This window comes from Haliaeetus albicilla, chromosome 11 (genome assembly GCF_947461875.1).
Source record: "Haliaeetus albicilla chromosome 11, bHalAlb1.1, whole genome shotgun sequence".
NCBI lineage: Eukaryota > Metazoa > Chordata > Aves > Accipitriformes > Accipitridae > Haliaeetus > Haliaeetus albicilla.
Genome location: NC_091493.1, coordinates 3,183,339 through 3,204,324, shown reverse-complemented (window position 1 = coordinate 3,204,324; position 20,986 = coordinate 3,183,339). Strand labels below are relative to the sequence as shown.

Genomic DNA, 20,986 nt, shown 5'->3' with positions numbered 1-20,986 from the left:
TTAAGTATTTCCTGCCAGCATTTATATTTACATCTCTAGATGTTTGGGGATGCCGTAGAGTAATGCAGAGCAATAGCAAAATGAAGGAAAATACTTCAGATGGTTTCTGTAAGGGCCAGTAAAAAATCTGAAATATGCTTCTACCGGACAATGCAGGCTTGTATCATGGGCCAGTACAATGGTTAGCTTAAACTACTCTTACCTGCCAAGGCCCTGTAACTGGAGGTGTGTGTTCATTAAAGAGGAGTTGCTGGGAGTCAGCTCAGGAGGAAGATTTCTTGCCAGATGATTTAAACAACATCTCAGGAGCAGAGGAGCCTGAAAAATGTACTCAGGAAGGATCCCCATGGAAAGGACTGGAGGTAGATGGACCATCCTTTTCTGGTGGACTGAAGGATCTTGCTGCCAGGTTGAAAGAGGGGGGGAAAAGGAGCTTTTGTTTATTATCCTGAATTTCTGGGGTCCTTTGCTTTGTGTGTGAGCCAAGGCTGGAGCGTGAGACTTTCATCAGAGTGGTGTAAGCTGCTGTAGACCCAAGCTTGCAGTGAGACAAGTTCAAAGTCCTGTTGTCATTCAGAAGCCAAACACTGGATCAGAGCTCTGAGCTCCTGTGATGTTTAAGCGCCTCTGAAAGGATTCGAAAGGATGCAACTCTAAATGATACCTAAATAAAGGCAAGCTATTGCAGTTGGTAAATAGCAGTGTAAGTGCACGTGCAGTTGATTTACTGAGCCTGTTAACCGAGAAGGATACTCGGTACTTTCTCTGGCTTAGATGCAATGAAAACAGGTGAGGAGTCCTCTAAATCCAACTGTATGAGGTTTTGCCAATGTCTGTTGTAAGACTGTTTGAAATAAATGAGTCCCCAGTGTCAGCAGTTTGAGCTGCTGAGTCTAGGTTGTGGCTTGCTTGGAGATACCTTGAAGCATTCAGCTATCCCGGTCCATAATATGTGTAAAACATCACTGTCCAGTTTCAGATTTCCCACTTTTAAATTCCTTCACCTTCTGATCTCAGTGCAGGTAATATTTACATAATAACCAGGAGGCACCTTCTTACATAGATAATAACCTTATGCTTGTTTATATGAAAGTTCCTCTGTCATCCCCAAAAGCGTCATAACAAACTGGTGGGAGGTAATTCTTGCCTGTGACCCTTTGTGGAGCCAAGCAGAAATGCAGTTTATTGCAGATAATCAGCAAATCTGAGCTGAGCTAACACAATTTTTCTCTTCTTGACTTTCTTTGCTGACACCACTGTCCATGTGTGTGGGTTTCTTTGCTTGCTAGCTTTCTCCTCCCAGCCAAACTTGGCCCTCCCATCTGCTCTGGTTAGCAGTTTTGAGTTACTCTTGTGTTCCTCACCGCTTTTCCCTGTTCGCTGGGACCTGTGCGGATACTGAACTGCAAATTCGTCTCTTGGCTTGTTTTTAATAAAAACAAATTTCATCAAAGAAAATACTTAATTGCTTCTAACACAGGTAAATGCATGGTGCACAAACATCTCTGTGGACACCTGGGTTGCTTTATGTCCACATACAGAACACGCTTCATCCTTTCCTGCCTCCTCTACCAAACGTTTGTGGTGTATTTCAGTTTTGACAGAGCTCTACTTGCTGTTATCTTTTTGTACTGCTAATTCTGTTGCTCGTTTTCACAGGGCTCGTTTGGCAGATACTACTCAAATGCTCTGGTTGCTGTATGTCCTCTTTTATTCTGGTTTCTAGGTACCTGGTGGGTGTTTCTTCCAGCTACTAATTTCTCTGATAGTTGTGTCTTTATTCTAATTATGGTTTGCTTTTTTTGGTGTAACCAAGCATTCCCTCATTTTCTTCCCTTTTCTAACCCTCTCCCCTTCCACCAGGATTTCTGGCAGGTACAAAGCAGACAGCATGTGCTTTGATTAGTTTGTGCTTCAGACCTCATAATATGCACTTTTCGTGTAAAAGGGACAGTGTACGCTCACCCTTTCTCCCTGCTCCTTCAGTAAATAATCCTGAATCCTCTCCTTGATCCTCAGCCTAAAGGATTTATTTCAGAATACTTGAATTTGGCTTGCTAAGAGTAAAGTCCTCAGGGTAACCGTTAATACGTGGCTTTATTAATGGGAACATATTTGAGCAAAGCTCAAATGTGTATCTCCCTGTCCTCCTGTTTTCATGGTGTCTTTTGAGGCTTCTGACTTACTTTGCAGCTTGATGAGGCTGCGATAGAGCTGGCTCTGGAAAATGGCTTTTTCTGCTTGAGACCATAAAGTTAGTTTTATTCTGTGAGAAAGGACAGGCGTCTCTGGCCAAATGCTATGGGGAAACATAATGTATTTGAAGGCGTGTAGGTTTGGGGAAGAGCTAGTTTTGAAAACTTTCTTGAGTTTTTCAAGTTACAGAACTATGTAGAGTGAACTATATTAAAGAATATTTTAGGAAGAAGATACTTGAATGCTATAGTTCATAAGATGGTTTCTAAGAGAAGGAACTACAAAGCAGAGGGAGGTTCATTCAGTATTACTAAGTAAAGAGGGACATGTACTCAAGGCTTTCAGTTTGGCCTTTTGCTTTGTGACCTTAATGAAATTCACAGGGGAAGTTAGCAAAAAACCAAGCAACTTGGTGATAAAGTGCTCTTAGTGGGTGTATGCAGTCTTGTAATCAAAAAGTGGTTTATGGGATCATTTTTGGCTTTAATTTCTTTGATAGTTTTGCTGGCGTTAGATTAATGCTTAATATTTGATGCATACAAAACTGAGCTCTGAGAACTCTGTCCTTGGGTAACATGGAGTTAGTAGGGAGAAGGGCAGAGGGAAGGAGGGTGGATCAAGCAGGGTGGGAGGGAATGTTTTAGGAGGTGCTTGACCTCACTGACTACAGAAAGAAGGGAGGTCTGGATGGGAGAAGCAAGTGAAGAAGAAAGGAGGAGTGGGAGAAGGGAAGGGAATGGTAAGATTTTTAGTTGTATCTTAATTCGGTTCCTTACACCGTTTGCGATTGCGAAGACAATCTCTAATTATGTGATTACGTGCGGTTTTTCCCCAACCCCCTTTCTCATTTGGTGGGTGATAAGTACTGAGTGTATGGCCCCAACTTCATCATCTGAGCCAATGTTTAATACTTGCTTTCTATACAGAATTATAATTTTCCTTGTGTACTTTCACACTGGAATTTTTATCTGAGAAAACGAGCAATGTGCATTATCAACATAATGACTTCATCTTGGTAACGCAGGCTGAGATGAGGGAAGGCAGTATCCTGATTTCCATCTGGAGACCTAAGCAGCCACTTAAATTCAAAGGTGTCAAAAGTCAACTCATTTTAGAAGCATGATTTAGGACATCAAGGACCTAATTTTAATCCTCCCCCATCAAATTTCCATGATGAATGCTGCTGTGGTCCTACAGATTGTGATTTCATTACCCTGCGGAGGAATGAGTTCAGTGGAGGGGAGCAGAAGCGTAGACTGTCCCTTTTCCGAGGCATTTCCTATTTGCTTTTCCAGCAGGGGTTTCTCCCTTGCATGAGTGGGTCTGCTGCCTGTGAAAGGTCGGGAAAGTCTGTGTCATTTTTTTTTTCTTGGTCGTACAGAATGCTGGCCTTGCGTTTCAGGTGCTGTTTGTTTTAAAGGTGATGAATATTTACAGCCTTGCTGGAAGGAGGGAATGCAGATTTCTCTTTCCAGTCTCAGGAGACCACCTGTAGTAATAATTGTTACCTAATTTTTGATTCTCTGTACGTGTCCAAATTCAAACTTGGAGGGAGAGAGCATGCAGAACAACTTCATGTCCCGCTCTGTATTTTTGTCCCACTGTGTATATAGACAGATAAAATAACCTCCAAATCAAAGGTTTTAAAAAAATCTATATCAAAATATACTCTTGAAAGGTCATAAGCTGCAGTAATTGTCTGCCAACAGTAAATTTTAAGCATTTTCCTATGCTAACACTCACCCACCATGATTTGCCATGCGGAATCTGTTTGTGTTTGCCTGTGTTAGTGTGTAGACTTCATAGTAAATTATTTAGAGCCACTAGGAGTGATACTGTGAACTTTCCACTGCAAAAAGAGGTTTATGACTTCTAGAAAGTCCTTGTGCTGTTTCCATCACAACCTTAAACACTCTTTTATTTAGTGATATAGAAAAAGTGATACAAAAACTCCCAGCCAGTGCACCTAAAATGACTTATTTTGCATCCACATTATAAAGGTAGCTTTCAAAACTCTAAAGCCCTCAATTCTCCCCCAAGTCCTTTTTTTTTTTTTTTTTTTTTTTTTTTTCCTTGTTTCATAGCACAGAGGGACCTCCCCTATCTCTTTTTCCTTAAAGGGCTTTTGAACATCTGGGCTGAAAGGCTCAATTTTTAAATCTGATTCTGAAAGCCTTTTTAATTCTTTATTTCAGTTTTCTTAATGTAGGTAGCGAGGTGCCAACATGAGTTGTCATGAAATCTCTGAATACATGGCTTTGATTCTTTAAAGTTTGTATCTTCAAAAAAAAAGAGCAAAAATTAAGAATTTCTCTTCTTTCAAAGCCTCCAGTTGAGCATTTTGATGCAGACGGAGTTCAAAGCATTAATATTTTTAGTTAGCATAGCAGGCTGCATTGCCTGCAGTTTTCACTGGCATTTCTTAAGGGTTTTCCCTTATCTATCTTGTGTGATAGACTAATGCAGAGCATCTGCTGCAAACCCATTAGTCAGTGAGCGGCTTGGTATCTGTTTTCCCAGATTTTAAACAGCCTTGCTCGGGAAGGAGCACAGGAGTCCGTGCCAACACAGTGCTGTCCCGCAGGCTCTGCTGGACCAGACAAATAGGAGCCACGTCACTGCACATTTAAGTGTTGCGTAGCACTAATGAGATGGCAGGTGCTAGCTAATATTTTTAACGATGTCAAACAATCTGTGTGGTAGGTGCTAAAGAGTGTTTAAAATGCATTAATTAAATGGATTGACCAATAAATTTTATGAAAAGATTTGTTTTCCCATCGTTAGAAGGATTCCTAATAGTTTTTTATTTATAAGGGTGCTGTCTACTGATTTAAGCCCAAGGCATCAAGCCGTGTGCAAGCAGGAAGGACTAATAGTGCATCATGTCTACGCGTACTGCTTAATGTTATGGGCACAAGTCCTAACATGGGGTTCTTTTCCTCTTGTTAAAGAGATTTCATTTGTAAAGAGACACATATACAAAATTGCAATAATACAGAAGGTCATCTTTACCTTATAAAGCCAGAAAACTGAGAAACAAGGATTGTCTATATTAGGCCAACTTATAACACAGATTTTTTGGAAACTCCTACTGTGGAAAAGATAATATTTCTTTTTAACGCTGAACATAGAGCATTTTAACTTATTTTCCTATATGCCTACAGCTAACTGTAAAGAAATACATTAATAGATGTCTTCTAAATGGTTTGCATAACTGAAGGTGGTCAGTTGGGACTGAAAGAGAAATGCTTTGCAGCAAGGTGACTTCACTGAAACATTCATGGTTTTGTATTTGCTTACACAATATTGGTAACCTTAAAGTATTTCTTTTAAAAAGGAACAAACTGAGTATGATGACATTTGTCAATAAAAGATGGTTATGCTTCATCTAAATTTCCTTATTAATTTACAAATTTACTTTCTGGTTTTGGATAAATACTTGTTATCTTGCATGCACTTTGATATTTATTGTCATTTTGGAAGGCATAAGTCACTGTGGAGTGGTCACATAAGGCTGATATATGAACCAAAGCTTCAGGAATTTAAGTTAAAAGGTGATGTTGAAACCTACACAAGTTATTTGAATAAATGTGCCAAAAGTGTAGTTTCTTCTCCAGATTGAAACACAGACTGTCAACTCTTAAGTGACTTACCGAGAATGTGTTCTTCCCAAAGTGGCAAATTAAGTGCTGCACAATAAGTAGTTTCTGAAATGCAAAATGAAGTGGAGCTGCAAGGATTTAGCTGATAAGGCTTTTCTAAATGTGCGTTAGGAATGCAGAGCAAACACCAGCACTGCACCTTGGCATCTGTCTCTGCCTTTGCAGAGAAGGCATCCCTTAATTTGCAAAAATACATCTTTTTTTTCAGACTTGCATAATTAAGTATTAACATGTTTCACTCTTCACTCAGCTCTGAGAAAATAATTTTAAAATCCAAAGTAAAGGTAATATTTGGCAAGGAATGGAAGGGATTAATGTTGGGTTTCCCCCCCCCCCCAAATTCTGTTACCTGAGAGCTGTACCATATGCTTGGCTTGAGGGAGGCTCCAGCAGTAGATCAGTTTTGGGCTAGAATGTGAAGTTTGTGATATATCTTTGGGTGCTTTGCTTGCTTGCAGCCAGCCTGTAACACAAGTCTGGGGAGTTGCCTGCATATGGCATGCAACCTGGTTTTCTACAGCACACGGGTTTGAGGGAGGCTGGTCACTGTTATTGATATGTTCAACCCATGTTCTGGTGCTGTTTGTTGGGCTTGGAGCCTGAGCTGGAAAGGGCAAACCAAGCTTTGTATTTTGAAATACAATTACCTTTTATTTTTTTTTTTACCTGTTGTCAATGTCTGGTATTGTAACAAAATCTGCCTGAATGCCTGTAATAAGTTTTAGTCCACTAAGACTGGACTGGTGGCTTTTCACTGAACCTACACAGCCATGCTTGTGCTGAAAGCAATGGTATATTTAGATGTCTTTTTACTTGTTAATTTGGATGTTTGCTCATTTGTGTGCTTGTTTAATATGAATCTACTGCTCGATTAAAAAATACATCATAATTGTAAGTTGTTTCCCCGTGGCTTGCTCACTTGTGAATGCTCAGTTTTGAATGTTTTTTGGGTGTGCTGAATGATCTTAACCAATTACTCTGTTTTTGGGAATGGATTTAATACAGAAAAAAAGTCTTCCATGTAAGACATTTGACTGTTTTAACTGAGCTTTTTGAGAATCAGCTTGTGTTCAGATACAAAAGGGTATGAAATGTGAAAGTTGTCCTGAAATTGTGTGGATAACTAATTGTGAAGGTGACATGTCCCTAAAAGAGGATGGAGGCTTGGAAAGGGTTTTTTCCCTACATTTTCTGATTGCGTGCATTATCTTTCTGGCTAGAAAAGATGGTAGAGTATGCTGGAAGGAAAGTAGCATGTGGAAAAGAAGCTCAGGGTCTACAGACAGTGGTTTTAGATGTGAGGTCTGACTTTGGGTTTTTCCACCTTGAGCTTTGAGGGATCACAACAGTCCACGTTGTGCTTTGTAAAGTAGGTAGATTGATTTATTTTTTTTTTTAATTTATTTTGGTTTTTTTTCCTGGGGTTTATGATATAATTCTGTAGAATATAATGTTTCATGGTGAGGAGCAACCCCTGAGAAGGATGCTTGCATCCTTTCTCATAGCAGGGTGAGCTTCCCACATACTTCATGGAAAGCAATCAAACATGCAGCTTTTCAGTGAGCCAGAAGAAAATAAAGGGGAGAGTTGTGAATTTTTTTTTTAACTTATGTTCTCCCAGTGCTAGGAGCCTGAAAATCTTACTGATCAGGTCAGTTGTTATTTTCTTCTATTAAGGTCAGTGGGGGAAATCCCTTTCCTATTAGCTGTAGGCAGGCTGAACACCATAGTCACAGCGTATGTTCCCCTTCCCCAGGTTTCTGACAAGTAGATGCTTGTTTAAAATAAATAAAAATTTTTACTTTGCTTGCTTGAAGTAAGATGCAAATGAGTAAATTCTTCTCCCTCCCATCTGTCTACACCTTTGTATTTCAGAAAGCAGCTATCTTAATAACTTCTTTTATTGTTACTCTATGGATGTGGTTTTCCTCTTATGAGGAATATTTTGAGTGGTTTGATGTCGACTATGAATTTTAAGTGCAGAAAAAAAAGCCATAAAAAATAATAAACCAACCTCTGGAACTTTTTCATGGGATCCTTTGAGCAGGTGAAGTAGGATGCTAATAGCTAGTTTATGATAAACGCTGCTGAAGACAGGCAATCGGAGGAAGAGGCAATAAATCACACGAGCAGGTGAGATGCTACTGGCAACACTGCCGGCAGCAATTGCAGAAAACTACTTTCTCCACAAATACTCCCTTCAGTTTAAAGGAAAACCAGACATTGTTTATCTGTCCTTAACATAAGCATCAGTGTAATTTTGCTTCGGATCCATCTTGATGGGAAGGGAAGCAAAAACTTTTTTTTTCAGTAAATGATACTTCAGCCTGGTATCCCATAAGCATAAATAGCAGTTATCTTGCATGAAATGAATGCCATTAGCATGTTGTCTGCTGTTAGTGATTTGTCTCTTATTAAATTCCTGACTCTCTCCAGATAGTAAAGGCAGAGCTACTCAGAAGAGTTTTATTTGATCAATAGAGCTGAACTTCTTTTCTTTGGAAACTGTATTTTTTGGTGATCTATATGATTATTTTTGTCTCTTTTCTTGTGGTTTCCGAGCCAGATACGGGTTAAATTTTCATCTAAATTATTAGCTGAGCTCATCCCCACTCTGCAGTCACATACAATGGTGAGTTCTCTCAAAAAAACCCCAAACAAACAAAGAACAAACCTGAGGTGGATGAGAGACATCAGCTGCAGACAGTGGATCTGACCCAGAGAGGCTACGTGCTAACTCTTGCTGGGATGTCTTAGGCTTCTTAATGGTGCCCAGTCAAAGCAACAACCTGGTTGCTTCAAAACTTTCTTGCTCTTCGCAAGTCTAACAGTTCAACTTGATGTTATGTTTTGCCTGCTTATTTTATTGTCGGTTAACCAGTTTTCTTTCCTTTATCTTGTATATGATGGGATCTCCGCTAGACAGAGGTAACAGTGGGGGACAGTTGTGTAGCTGGACCCCCATGTGGTGGTGTTTGTCAGTGGTTTTTCCTAAAACTGTTCCTAAATTCAGCCTTGCTTTCACCATGCTTCTGTGCTTGCATGACCTGGTTTCTGTGTAATAACCTCATCCATGCCTACTTTTCTTTATATTAATTTCATATTCTTGTGTGTGTGTGTGTGTCTACCTTCTCCTGCTGTGTTCTTAAAATGGATCACCAGTGTGGATTTCAGTGTGTATCTCCTAACAGTTTTATGGATCCTTTTCAGTCTTTGAAGCTTCAGCAGATCAAAGGGACTTGGATTTTTAGTTTAGTAAGGGAGATTAGCTGATAAGACACAAGGTGTTGAACTGGTGCAAGAGAGAGAGATTGAGGTTGATATTGGTCCTGGTCCTCCTAGTGAGCTCCTGAATTGTGTGCTTCTGATAACTACACGTTTTTGATAACTTTGATCATACTTTATATTAATGTGAAATAGCTCTTTCTTGGCTATTGCTACAACAGAGTATAACTAAAATGCTCTTAGTGAAATATGATAATTTCCTTTTTAAATCCTGTATTAAAAAATCTGATTTTCATAACACTAACATCTCAAAGATTCAGACAAGTTTAAGCAAAATGGACGTAGTTTCATTTATCTATATTTCAGCTAGGCTAAACCAACTAATTAATATTGTGCAATTCCTTATCCCTCATCTGAGATGGGGAAGCACTGATCTTTGCAGAGCATTTCTGACAGATTTGAAGGCTGGAAAAGGTCCACTGAATACGAATGGAGATAGTAGGGGTGTGTGTATGTGGAATGGCTTGTTGGTGGTAAGGTTACAAATAAAGCCTTCTGTTTCTCTATTTAATCAATTGCTTTATTTTCTCTTTTTGGGGTGTGGGTTGGATGAATAAATAGAAACTGTCCCAGGAGCGAGAGAAGTTTGCCGATGAGGACAGTATATTTTATGCGCTTGGAGAATGTGGACTCATTTCTTTTTCCGACTACATCTTCCTCACCACAGTCCTTTCCAGTAAGTACAGTGGGGTTTTTTTCTTCTGCAATTACTGATTTTTATTTTTTTTTAAGTTTTGAAGGTTTACAAGCAATGGGTTTGCTATTGTTGTCTACATACATTTCCCTAAAAGGAATTCTTGATTGCTTGAAACTCGAGCTGAGTGAATAATTGCTATTGCTTTATCTGGTTTAGACTTAGCTTCGAGTGGTTCAGAAAGATAAGCAGATCAATGACTTTTGAAGATTTATTTCTCATTTTAATATATGGCAATTTTTTTTTTGAATGAGTCATTTGACCTGCTGTTCAAAACTGAAATGGAGATGTGTTCTTGAGTTGTGTTCATATGATATTCGTGTGTTTGGATTAACATTGCTTTCCAGCTCTTCACTGGTTACAAGACTGTACAAACTCTCTTCTCCAGCTATATTTTCACTTGAGTAAGTTCAGGCTTGTGCATGCTGTAATCCAATGAGGAGAGAAGCTAAGCCATTTACATTTCAACAAGTATCATTAGATACCTTCTGTCTTTTCATCCTGCTGCACTTGACTTGCATTTGTGATATTTCTGTGATCTGCTAATCTGTTCCAGCAAAGTCTTCTGCACTTGGAGTGCTGGCACTTAAAAGTTTGCTTTGTTGGCAAGAAACAGTGAAACTGAAGCCTTTGGTGGTGTCAAATGGCATTTCTAGGCTTTCTTAATGGGAAAACCAAGTTAAAAACCTTATTTGCAGAGCTTCTCTAGCTGCTTGGAAGGTGCTTGTCGCAAACAGGGAAGTCAACAGAAATTCCAGTTATTTTTTAGCCCCATTAGAAAATGTGGGGTGAGGGGGAACATGCTGCTGTCCAAATGAACTTGAGACATTTTATTTTCAGACCTTAAAAAAAAAAAAAAAGAGAGAGAGAGAAAACTTGGCCATCTAATCTTGTAAGTATGTGTTTCATGATGACCTGTTTACAGGAATTAAAAAGGCTGGACACTTCCCAGTTTACTGTAGATCGCCATTGCTACCTGCTCTGTGCTGTTCAGGGAGTCAGCTGGGTAATTCACTGATATTTTGTAAAAGCAACAGGTGCTTTATTTTTTTTCCCCTTATTCTTGCATGCTGTAACATGGACAAATGAAAGAGGCAGCTCGTCAGTTACTGAACATGGCATTTCAGAGGATCTATTACTGGGGAGAAGCGCTGTTCGAGGTCTTGTTTGTTGTCAAATGGACGTGGTGGGGAAAGACATGTATGTGACCTTCATGTTGTGAAAGCAAACACTGAGAGATAAAGCTAGTTCAAGCCAGGGAATTTGTTTTATGATTTTAATCTGCTTTTTTGTTTGACTGAGTCTCAGAACTGACTCTTAAGACTTTTGCTGTTCCTTTCTTAAATTAGTCTAGCCTGTGCCAAAATTATCTAAGGTATTTTCACTTGTGTCGCAGGGCCTTTTCATCTGAGTCTCCATAGATGACAATGAACTTTCAAACCTGTTGTATCCCATTACTGAATGTGGTTTAGAAAATGCTCATACCTTTGGCTTTATGGCTGTGCTGGTGGTGACCAACCTCCTAATCAAGTACACGGGGCGCAAAATTAATTTCATGTGCTTCTGCAGGCAGCAGTAAGAGAAATTGTTCTGGCTTCAGTTTAATTTCTTTGTTGTGAGACTAAAGAAAAGGGACCACCTTCTGTTAGACTAGCAGCCAGCCTTGTTTTGGAGGGCTGTGTGGGAGGGACAGGGTTTTTTGCTCTTGGTTTTGGGCTTTTAAACGTGTTTGCAGTCACTGGGGAATCAGACTAATGACAGGAGAAAGAATGGGGTGGTGTGTGCTCTGAGGAACAATGTGAAGGGTGGGCAAGGCAGGAGCTGTCAAAATGGAAAAATAAAAAAAAAAAGGAGAAAAAAAGCATTCCAGGACTTTTAGTCTGACTTTTAGGTATTTTGGGAGGTTGCTGAATGGTTATTGAGGATGGAGTAATGTCTCTGAAGCTACTGTCAAACAGTCATTCCCCAGAGGAAGAGTTTTGGTTTCATTTTTAAAGCATTTGCTTTTATAAAAATAAAACTCTCAAACTTTGCCCTGTGGCTAGATGGCAAATTCACGGTTATGCCATGCTGGTTTACTCTCTTACTAGTAAACACTACCTTGCAGGAATCCAGTAGTTTCTGATTTTTATTTTTTTTTTCCCTGGGAAATAAAAAAAAATAGAATGAGGAAAATACATCTTAAACCTGACTGTTCAATATTGGTTTTCTCACTGTTGTTTAAATAACCGAAACATTAAGAAAGTGTCTGGACAAGAGCAATCTGCAGATTACATCAAATAGCTAAAAGCCACTAAACAGTGAGAAGGAAGGTGGTGGATTGAGCACTACAGCAGGATAATCAGAAGGGGAGTGTGAGATTGGGTCTGGGGGTGGGAGGCAGGAGGGAGAGCTCCTCTGCTGTGCTCAGAAGTGATGGAGAGAGATCAGTCGTGGTCTGGGCTGGCTTATTGAACTCAAAACTGATCAATGATAATGTCTGAAAACAAGAAACCCCAAGGGCTTTGTGTTACTGAGCTCCTTGGGAGCGTCGTGTCCAGCAAGTCTGTTGAAGGTGGCTCTTGCCCATCTCCCTGGCTCTACTGAAAGCACTGCCAGGCTTTGAGAGCACTTTACCAAAGCATTCAATTTAATTTGTCTCTGCAGCTTCAGCTCGCTTTAGTTGTATCCTCTGAAACGCGGACTGCGTGGCAGCTGCCAGGGAGGGAGAGGAGGAGAGAGGACTGGAGGCTTCATCTGTATGTTGCTCGCAGAGAGCTGTTTGCATATTGCACAGAAAATGAAGTCTGTCACCATATTTTATTTACAACTGATTTCTCGCTCTAGCACTCTCTGTTCTCATCGGTTGCCGAGTTTCTGTGAAAATGTATTTTTAAAACAACTAATAAAATAGCAGTTAACTGCTTCAGAAAGTCAGCCTTTTATTAAAGGCAATAAGAGCTGAGTGGTCTTGAGGATGCCCCGCGGTTTCTGGTGCTTCAGCCGTTCCCCGTGTTTTGTGGTAGAGGTAGAAAGATGAGCAAAATACAGGGTAAGCAAAATGCCAGTGGGATTTCCCCTGGGTCCTTCAACTGTCATAGGAAGGCAAACACATTGCTTCCCCAACCAAAGAGGTTTTTGCTTTTGGACTTGTAGAACAGGTGAAGGAAGGCAAGAAAGAGCTTTTCCGTCATCAGTGACTGCAGTTTCAGAGCACATGTGGCCTGTTGTCCAGGCGTGCTGATGCCTACTTGATTAGCAGGTACTGAAGGGAGCTGGGCATTAAAAGAATAAGTCGGTGTTGTTCCCGTAATTGGACTGTCGCTGTGTCTGGATTTACTCCTCCTGGAGGAGAGCTAAATAGCATTGGCTCAAGCCAAAGTAATTATTCTCTTGCCAGGGCTCTTGAAGCAGGCCTGCAGCTCCTTCTCCCATCTCCTGGGGGTTCTTTCTAGAGCGCGATGTGCTGCCATACCTTACGTGTACTGGCCTGCAAGAGGCCTCTTGCCTAGGATAGAGTCACTTTTTCTTCTTTTTTTTTTTTTTTTCCTCCTCTCTCCCCTGTGTAAGAAATAAACCCCAAGCCATCTAGCTCTGGAAAGTATTTTCTGGCCAGTTATTGAGTGCTGTGCAGGTCCTTGCAATGGAGGTGCCATGGTGTGCTCTCCTGCACTGCTGCATGCAGGCGACATGATCTCCAGGGTCTGTTTGCACTGTGGCTATTTTGAATATGTATTCCTGGCTGACATAAATGTCTTCAGCCTCCTTCCCTGCCACGAGTGAGATCTGTTATCTTACCAGTGGTGTTTTAATCCTGCAAAACAGCACTAAGTGCCATAGGGCTCATTTCTACAGGAAAAGGAGACAGAAGGTTGCTTTGAATTTATAGGAATATTTTTGTTTGTGGTCCTGTTCATGTTAATTTTATCTTTAAACTTTCAAGACTGTCCATTTTCCTACATGGATATACATGGGACATCTCATCCACACTATATGATGCAGGGATGACTTCAGTACCTTTCTGCCAGCCCAATTGCTGCTTTGTGGGTTTTCCAAGATGTGTCTGAGCAACACAGAGATCCTCTTCCAAGGGATGTCCCAACTTCCAAATGTAAGCCTGGTCGCTTCATGTCAGACCGAGGCCTCTCTGGCTCAGCATCCCACTTCTGCCATGGGCTGGTAGCCATGCTGAAGGACAGAAGGACAGAAATGGGATAGATTTCTCACAATTGGCAGTTTGACATCTTCCTAAGCAGAGCTTGACCTCTCCAGTTTGAAAACTGACACTAGGGCATGGGATGCTCTACCAGCCTCTCCGCCTGCAGTCTTCACTTGGTCTTTCTCTGTTCATCTCTTCATCCCTTGTATTTGCATGGTGTGATGGGCTGATGGATCTCCAACAGCCTCCTGTATCACAGAGGACAGTAAATTTGCAGCAGGGAAGGACTACTCTGCGTGCAGCACTTGTTAGTCTAATGAAGAAGTTCCAGAAGCTTACTCCTGATTATTTCTATAGAACTAGGAAATAGAGTAATTTTGTGTCGCTCAAAGCAATATCACAGAACCTGCAGATGTTTGGGGTGTCCTCTTTCTCCAGGGGTTCCCTGGAGAGCACAACTTCTAATGGCCTTTGTCTGGAGCTGCCATTTCAACAGCTTGTTTCCACGTCCTTATTTCAGAGAGGCATTTAAGAGGGAATCTTGATTTCCAGCAATGCTCTGTGAGTCATGTGGTAACTGAAGAGAAGCTGTTGAAAGTAAGTCTCGTATGCCGGCCGAGGCGCTGTCACATTCTTTCAAATTTCTCAAACTGAGGCGTACGTTTGTCATTGACGTTAAAACCAAAATACAAAATTTGGTGTCAAAATTACACAGTTGCTTTGGTTCACAAGCTAACAAACAGAAAAGCGAAACAGCAATATTTTTTCTTTCATTTTTTTAATTGATTAAATAGGAGAAAGATTAAAAATGGCATTATCTGGGACATTGCTCCAAGGAAAAGTATGCTGCATGCTTGGTGTGAATTTTTGTATCTGAAGGTAGCACACTGTCATGGTACAGCTTTCCAAAGGGTGGATTGGAGCATCCGTTCACATGCCAGATCCTTTAGCTCTTCCTGACGCGTGTGTCTGATCCATGTTTTTCTGTACGACAGGATAGTTTATTTAGGATTTTACCTGTCAACTGTACTAGTTAACCCCTTCTTTGCTTTCTGTTGGGCACCTCTCACTGTCAGTGGTGGCAGTGTGAGCATGTGCAGCTCAGTAACCTTGGAGCTTGGTACTCAAGTAGGGCTTGAAACCATGTGGCTGGGTTCAGGCATGTGAACCTCCAGCGTGGATTTAGAGTGTGGAACTAACAAAAACTTCATTTCTCTTGGTCTAGGTTGTTTAGGGCTTTTCTTACTATTAGTAACAGTGGTATTTTTACTTTGCATGGCAGCAGGTTCCTTGTGAGCCACTTCCTACCCCTTTCCCCACATGTGGAGCTGCACTGGTGAGCCAGGAGTGACGGTCCAGCCGATGCAATCTGGCTCGTGCTGTTAGGAAATAACACCTACCCCAAACGTGTGCCAATAGTAGAAATAGGGTGTACTTCTACCAGGCATGAAAGACCTGTTTCCCACTTGTGAAAGCAGCATTATATTTTAGATTTTAACTGGAATTTGAAAATCAAATGAAAACTTGATTTTCTGGGTGTTAGACTGCTTTAAAGCTTCAGTCTGTATTTTAGTGGGATTTGTATATTCAGGTTTTAAAATGATGCATTTTTATTATTTCAGAGGTAATTCTGATTCTTCATTGCGGTAAGAAATAGTCCTTAGCTATTTAAAGGTATTTTCCCTTTAGAACCAATGATATTGTGGCTCGGTCTCCATGCTGTGGACTAGGTTATTTTAGCTCTCTGTTATTTACAGTTCTGAGTTAATAAACATTTTTAAAAAAAAAAAGTTGGTGGGATTTGGATTCGTTTTCTGAAATAGTGAAATAATTTGAAAGGAAAATATCTGCAACGTTAGGACATTTTAATGTTTGAGGGTTTTTTTCCCATATCTATTGCAGCTAGGGCTCAGCCATCTATATTCTATGGATAGCTGCTTCCTTATAAGGCTGTAACTCTGTTCTAAAAAAGAAAAATATTACAGCATTTGGAGATGCATTATGTGAAAGTGTATCATCTAGCTCTTCCCTATTACCGGTGCAGTGGCTTACAATGAACTAGATGCCGGTGCTGGTCTGCGGTCTTGTAAGGGTGAGATCGTCTGTGACCTCAATTCTTTCCTTCAGACAGAAATGTTCCAATTCAAACACATACAGAAAAATTTCTCCACTGTGTGGAGTCAGACAGAATAATGACCATGCTGATTCATGTAACTTAAGGGGAAAAAAAAAAATCTTGAGGAATAAGGTAAGCTTTTTTTCATGTTGTGGCCTGAAAAAAGTAAAGAAAAAAAATATTAAAGCTGCAAGGCTTCAAGAGCCATCTCTCTAGATGAAAATCTGTCTTTACCTTAGGAAGACTGTGTTAATTTTGGATCGATTATGAAGATATACTTTTTCAGCTTCAGAGTACAATGGCCTTTGTACACATATATTTTTCTTAATTTTGGGATAGATGGGGAAGAAGCAATCATAGGATATTTAACTCCTAATGACTAATTTTTCTTCATGTAACTCCCCGGCTGAATTCTTGATCTTTTGTTCCATACTGGAGTTGCCTGGGGAGTTACTAGGCTTCAGGATGGATATTGAAGTCCTGAGCTGCTTTGTGTTTAAATTCAGACAAAGAAATTTTCAACTACATCTAAAGGGAACAATGTTTATTTTCCAAAAGTGCGTTCAAAATAGTCTTCCTAAAATGTGGTACCTCTGCTTGAGTTGGATGCTCTACAGATGCTTAATTTTTGTGACTGTAGCCATGTACTGTGTGAGTTGCAACAGGAGTCGGAGGGAAAGACTTGTTGAGAGGTATCTCTTCGAGTGTGGAGTATTGAGTTTGGGGGAAAGAGAAAATCAAATGAGCACAAAAATAGTAAGATGTGGCCTTTGTCATCAGTGAGCATTTATTGTCTTTCAGAATGCGTTGCTTCTGGTGAGAGTAAACGGCAATAAAGAGCAATTGAGTGCTCCAAATTGGTCTGTTGAATAATTCAAAATAGTTAAAAATTACATAATTGGCTTAAAGATGCCTTATCAGCCCATCTAATGCCTCGGAGGTTCCCTGGGGCTTTATGCTGACTGATCGGGTGGGTTTTTCAATGTGGTCAATGCTGCTGCTTATCATCTGTTTGTCTGGTGGAGGTTGCTCATCTTTAATGCTACTGCCTGTGGCTTTTGGTTTTCTTACTGCCTTTCTGTTCCCAAATAATTGATTTGAACAAATGAGTCAAGAAAAATGTTAATTGCCCTTTGCACTAACTCCCAGGTTAGTTGAAAAAACAACTTGGTGTGTAGATCTGGTCAGCTATGGATCTACAGAACAATTTCAACCTGTTCTTTCAAGATATAGTTATATATCTCAAAGCTAAGAATAAGGTAACTCATGAATTGGTATTGGTGTGGGCTCCAGTACCATGATTTTATTTGTGTTAACGATTTGGAGGAATCATTAGGAAGTCATTGTATCCTCCTGAACACCTAAAGACTGGAAATAAAGCTAGAAAAGAAACTGCAATTGTCCTGACCAGTTCCTGAGTTGTTGCCCAAGGGAAATTAGTTACAATGAAAAACGCTTGATTCTTAATAAGGTCAAAAAGGATGGCAAGGAGATAGCTCACAAAATCAACGAGAGATAGAAATGCAGCAGAGCACTTGGGGAAAATCCAGAAATGGTTTTCTCTTGTAAAGACAGGCATTGCACCTTGTTAAAAGCAAACAGTCCTTTAAATGGTTTTGATAACCATTGCAGGAGGAATATTGCATTCATTTGAGGCATCTTAATTAAGGAGGCAGTGGGGAAATTTAGAGAAGCTGCAGTCAAGAATGGTAAAATTGGGGGGTGGAATAAAAGGGGGGGGGGGGGGAAGAAAGGCTAAGTTTAGCTAGGCAAACTGGTGTCTGCTGCCTTTATGGTCTGAAAGTTTCTGAAAGATCTAAGTACAAGAGAAAAAAGTGAAGTGGAGGTTGTACAGGCTGATGTATCCACGAATAACGGGGCAGAGTGAGCAAGGGGGGGTCAGCTGCCGTCAGGATGACTCTTCCCCAATAAATCCTGGTCAGAAACATCACGCCCAAGAGGAGAGGCAGAAATAATCTCACTCGGGACCAATAAATTCAGGCTGCCTGGAGATCAGGGACATAGATCTTAATGAACATTTCTTCCTGAGCAGGAGCAGGATGAGCTAATTGTCTTTGGTGCCCTCTGGTTTCCCTGGCTTGGATTCATGTTTGTTGGATTTAAGTGTCATTACAAGTAATCAGAGTTAGATGCAGATCAGAGGAAGAAATGGGCTGAGTCGCGCATTAGCTAAAGGAATGAAGTAATTAAATTTGCCGATTTAAAGCCACTTTCATCCCCTGTCTTTAAAAAATACTGACCCTGCAGATTTTTGATGTGGAACAGTTCATTTTAATTTTGCAAGTGATGTTCTCCTCTGAGACTTTGATAAACTGCTCTTGAAAATGTGTATTTAGAGAAGGGAAAGAAAGGAAACAGCCTTTGTGAGGGGTAAGTTAAGTATCTTGCTTTCTCTGGGCACCCTGTGTCTGTGCAAATCGGACACAGTGGTATATGTTTCCTTAAAAGAGGGGTGGGAACAAACCCCAAACCCCAGTTTTTAACAAGGAGTAACAAATTTTCCAATCTCAGAATATACGTCATTGTACCCTGGCAGAGAAAATGTGGGAAGAAAGATGAGATGTGTAAATTGCTATTTTTCTAGCATCTTGTAACTAGATTATTTTGTATATTCCTCCTTTGCCTCATAGAGGAAACAACTCTTTCCATGCAGTGCTAGATTTTGGGGCTAATAAGAAGAAATTGCATCCAGTCTTTCATGCAGTACTTGCAATTAAAGTGAATAAAATTGGATGTCTTGTTTAAACATTAAGAGGGTAGTTGGAAGGTGCTTAATATTGTTGCTCTTCAAGGAAATGGGGAATTAATCACTGGAAATGATGGATGGACACAGAGGAGGCTTTTTCTATAAATCCCTTTAATTAGATTGCCGCATTGGAGAGATTATGAAGTTGGTGTTGGGGACAGCTGCTCCCCCTGATTACAGCTCAGCTAATGCAGAATTAATGAGGGACGGTGAGCAAAGGTCTCCTCATCCCAGCAGGCAGGACAGAGAAGCTGGGTGGAGACACAGCTTCTGCTGCAGCGTTGCGTATGGAAGGGAAGGAAGATAACCCACCATGTGCTGCAGGCGATTGCCGTGGTTATAGGAGACACGGCTTATGCACGTGGTGTTTGGAATTTAAAGCCTGAATAATTGGCGTGAGGAAATTGGAAATCCAGAGATGATAACAGCAGGACTGTATGTGCTGTATATATCAAGGGGCTAGTGACAGGCTATTCCTGCCGTTGAGTTTGATGTTGTTATACATCTGTTTAAGGCACAAAGTGATTGGAAAAGTGATCTCATTAACATGTTTGCTGAATCTTTTTAGTGATAAAGTGCTACAGTTTATTATAGCAAGGGGAGAACACGATGTAAAAGTCTCCTGGCTTTAAATTGAAGCTGTAACTAATGTACAAAATCCAGTTCGGTTAATTCCATATTAATTTCTTTTTGTCTGAGTGCTTCCTCTTTGTGTCCCCTGCTCCTACCCCTGTCTGGGAGTTGCCTTAACATAGAAGGGCAGTTGCAGAAACTCATTACTTTTTAAGCATCCACAAGAAATATTAAAAGTTGATTGCAATGGATGAGGTTAAAGGGGGTGAGCCTCACCAGTGATCTACATCCTGCTGCCAGATTTGGGTGGGGAAGAGCCATCTTCAGAACAAAACAAGGGGCTAAGTTTTAATTGATCACTTAAGATGACAACCTAAGCACTAGTTATAGCCTAGAGGATTCCCTAGAAATGCCAGCAAACACCAAAATTCCTGTAGGTGGTATGCAGAGCAAGATAAACTCTCATATATTAGCTTAATTTGGAAAACCAAATTGTGGCACTATGTTGTAGCTTTAAATGGTGATGGGTTACAGAGCCCAAAATGGAAACGTACTGAAATTCTTTGATGGGATGCAGGGGAAAGAGTGTGGTTTTGCTGTGATAAGTGGCTGTGAAGTGATGCTTTTGCAGAGTTCTGGCTAAATAAACCATGACAACATAGACTAAATGCAATGAAAAATAAGGTACCACGCTGTCTTGGGTGCATCTCAACTGGTGAGCTCCAGCGTTATCTCAATATTATAACTGGGCTGAGACAGAGTTGGTAATGATTTGTTTAAATTTGTACAGTGAGACAAGAGCTGAGTCTGGAAGAGAATTACCCAAAGTCTAGGTCTGCTCATCACCCACAGGCTGCTTCACAAAGCATGGAGAGTCCTCTGCAGCGCTGGAGGAATGTCCTCTGGCCAAATTGGTATTGTACTGTATGGAGCAGGCTGGAGGTCTTGCTACAGCGTCATTTTCTGTTGATTGTCATTAGACATATCAGATAGTGTCTTGATTTTGTGCTTTTTCCACCGGTAAATGGAATAAATTTTGTTCAAGAGACATCTCCTCCTCCCAACCTCCTTGCTGAGACCTTTGGTAAAAGGAGCACTATGAAGCTCGTAGGTAGAGGTTCCCAAGACTTGCATTTTCTTATTAAAATTGCAAGAATTATGGAAAATTGCTTTTGGTTAAAATCTTTCTGAACTTGTGCCTTTTTTTTTTTGTTGTTGAGCTTTAGTATCTTCATTAACTGGTCTTTGTTTTTTATTGTTTGTTTGTTTTGTTTTTTTCTTTTAATGTAGCTCCCCAGAGGAATTTTGAAATCGCCTTTAAGATGTTTGATTTGAATGGTGATGGCGAGGTGGACATGGAAGAGTTTGAGCAGGCAAGTTGAATGACAGGTTGACTTCTTAATGCTATGGCATCTTAGTCGTAAGTGCAGCACTCGTCTATGATGTTATTGTAATATATGTTTGTGGTTAGTGCTGGTTTATGTCTTTTCCTTCTATGCTCTGCCATGTTGCCTCAGTGCCTGCTTGCTTGTGTGTGTTTTTTTTTTTTAACTGG

General features: G+C 40.4%; 1 protein-coding gene across 4 annotated transcripts in view; it reads left to right on the top strand.

Annotated features, from left to right (window-relative positions):
* MICU1 (mitochondrial calcium uptake 1) overlaps positions 1–20,986 on the top strand; it is a 107,596-nt gene that overhangs the window by 46,148 nt on the left and 40,462 nt on the right. For 3 of the 4 annotated variants that reach the window (XM_069795858.1, XM_069795857.1, XM_069795860.1), the window contains 2 exons: positions 9,705–9,819; positions 20,722–20,804. In XM_069795858.1, the coding sequence (XP_069651959.1) occupies positions 9,705–9,819; positions 20,722–20,804 (198 nt within the window). Of the gene's footprint in view, positions 1–8,424; positions 8,491–9,704; positions 9,820–20,721; positions 20,805–20,986 lie in introns of all 4 variants that reach the window. The other variant, XM_069795859.1, reaches the window with a different exon arrangement.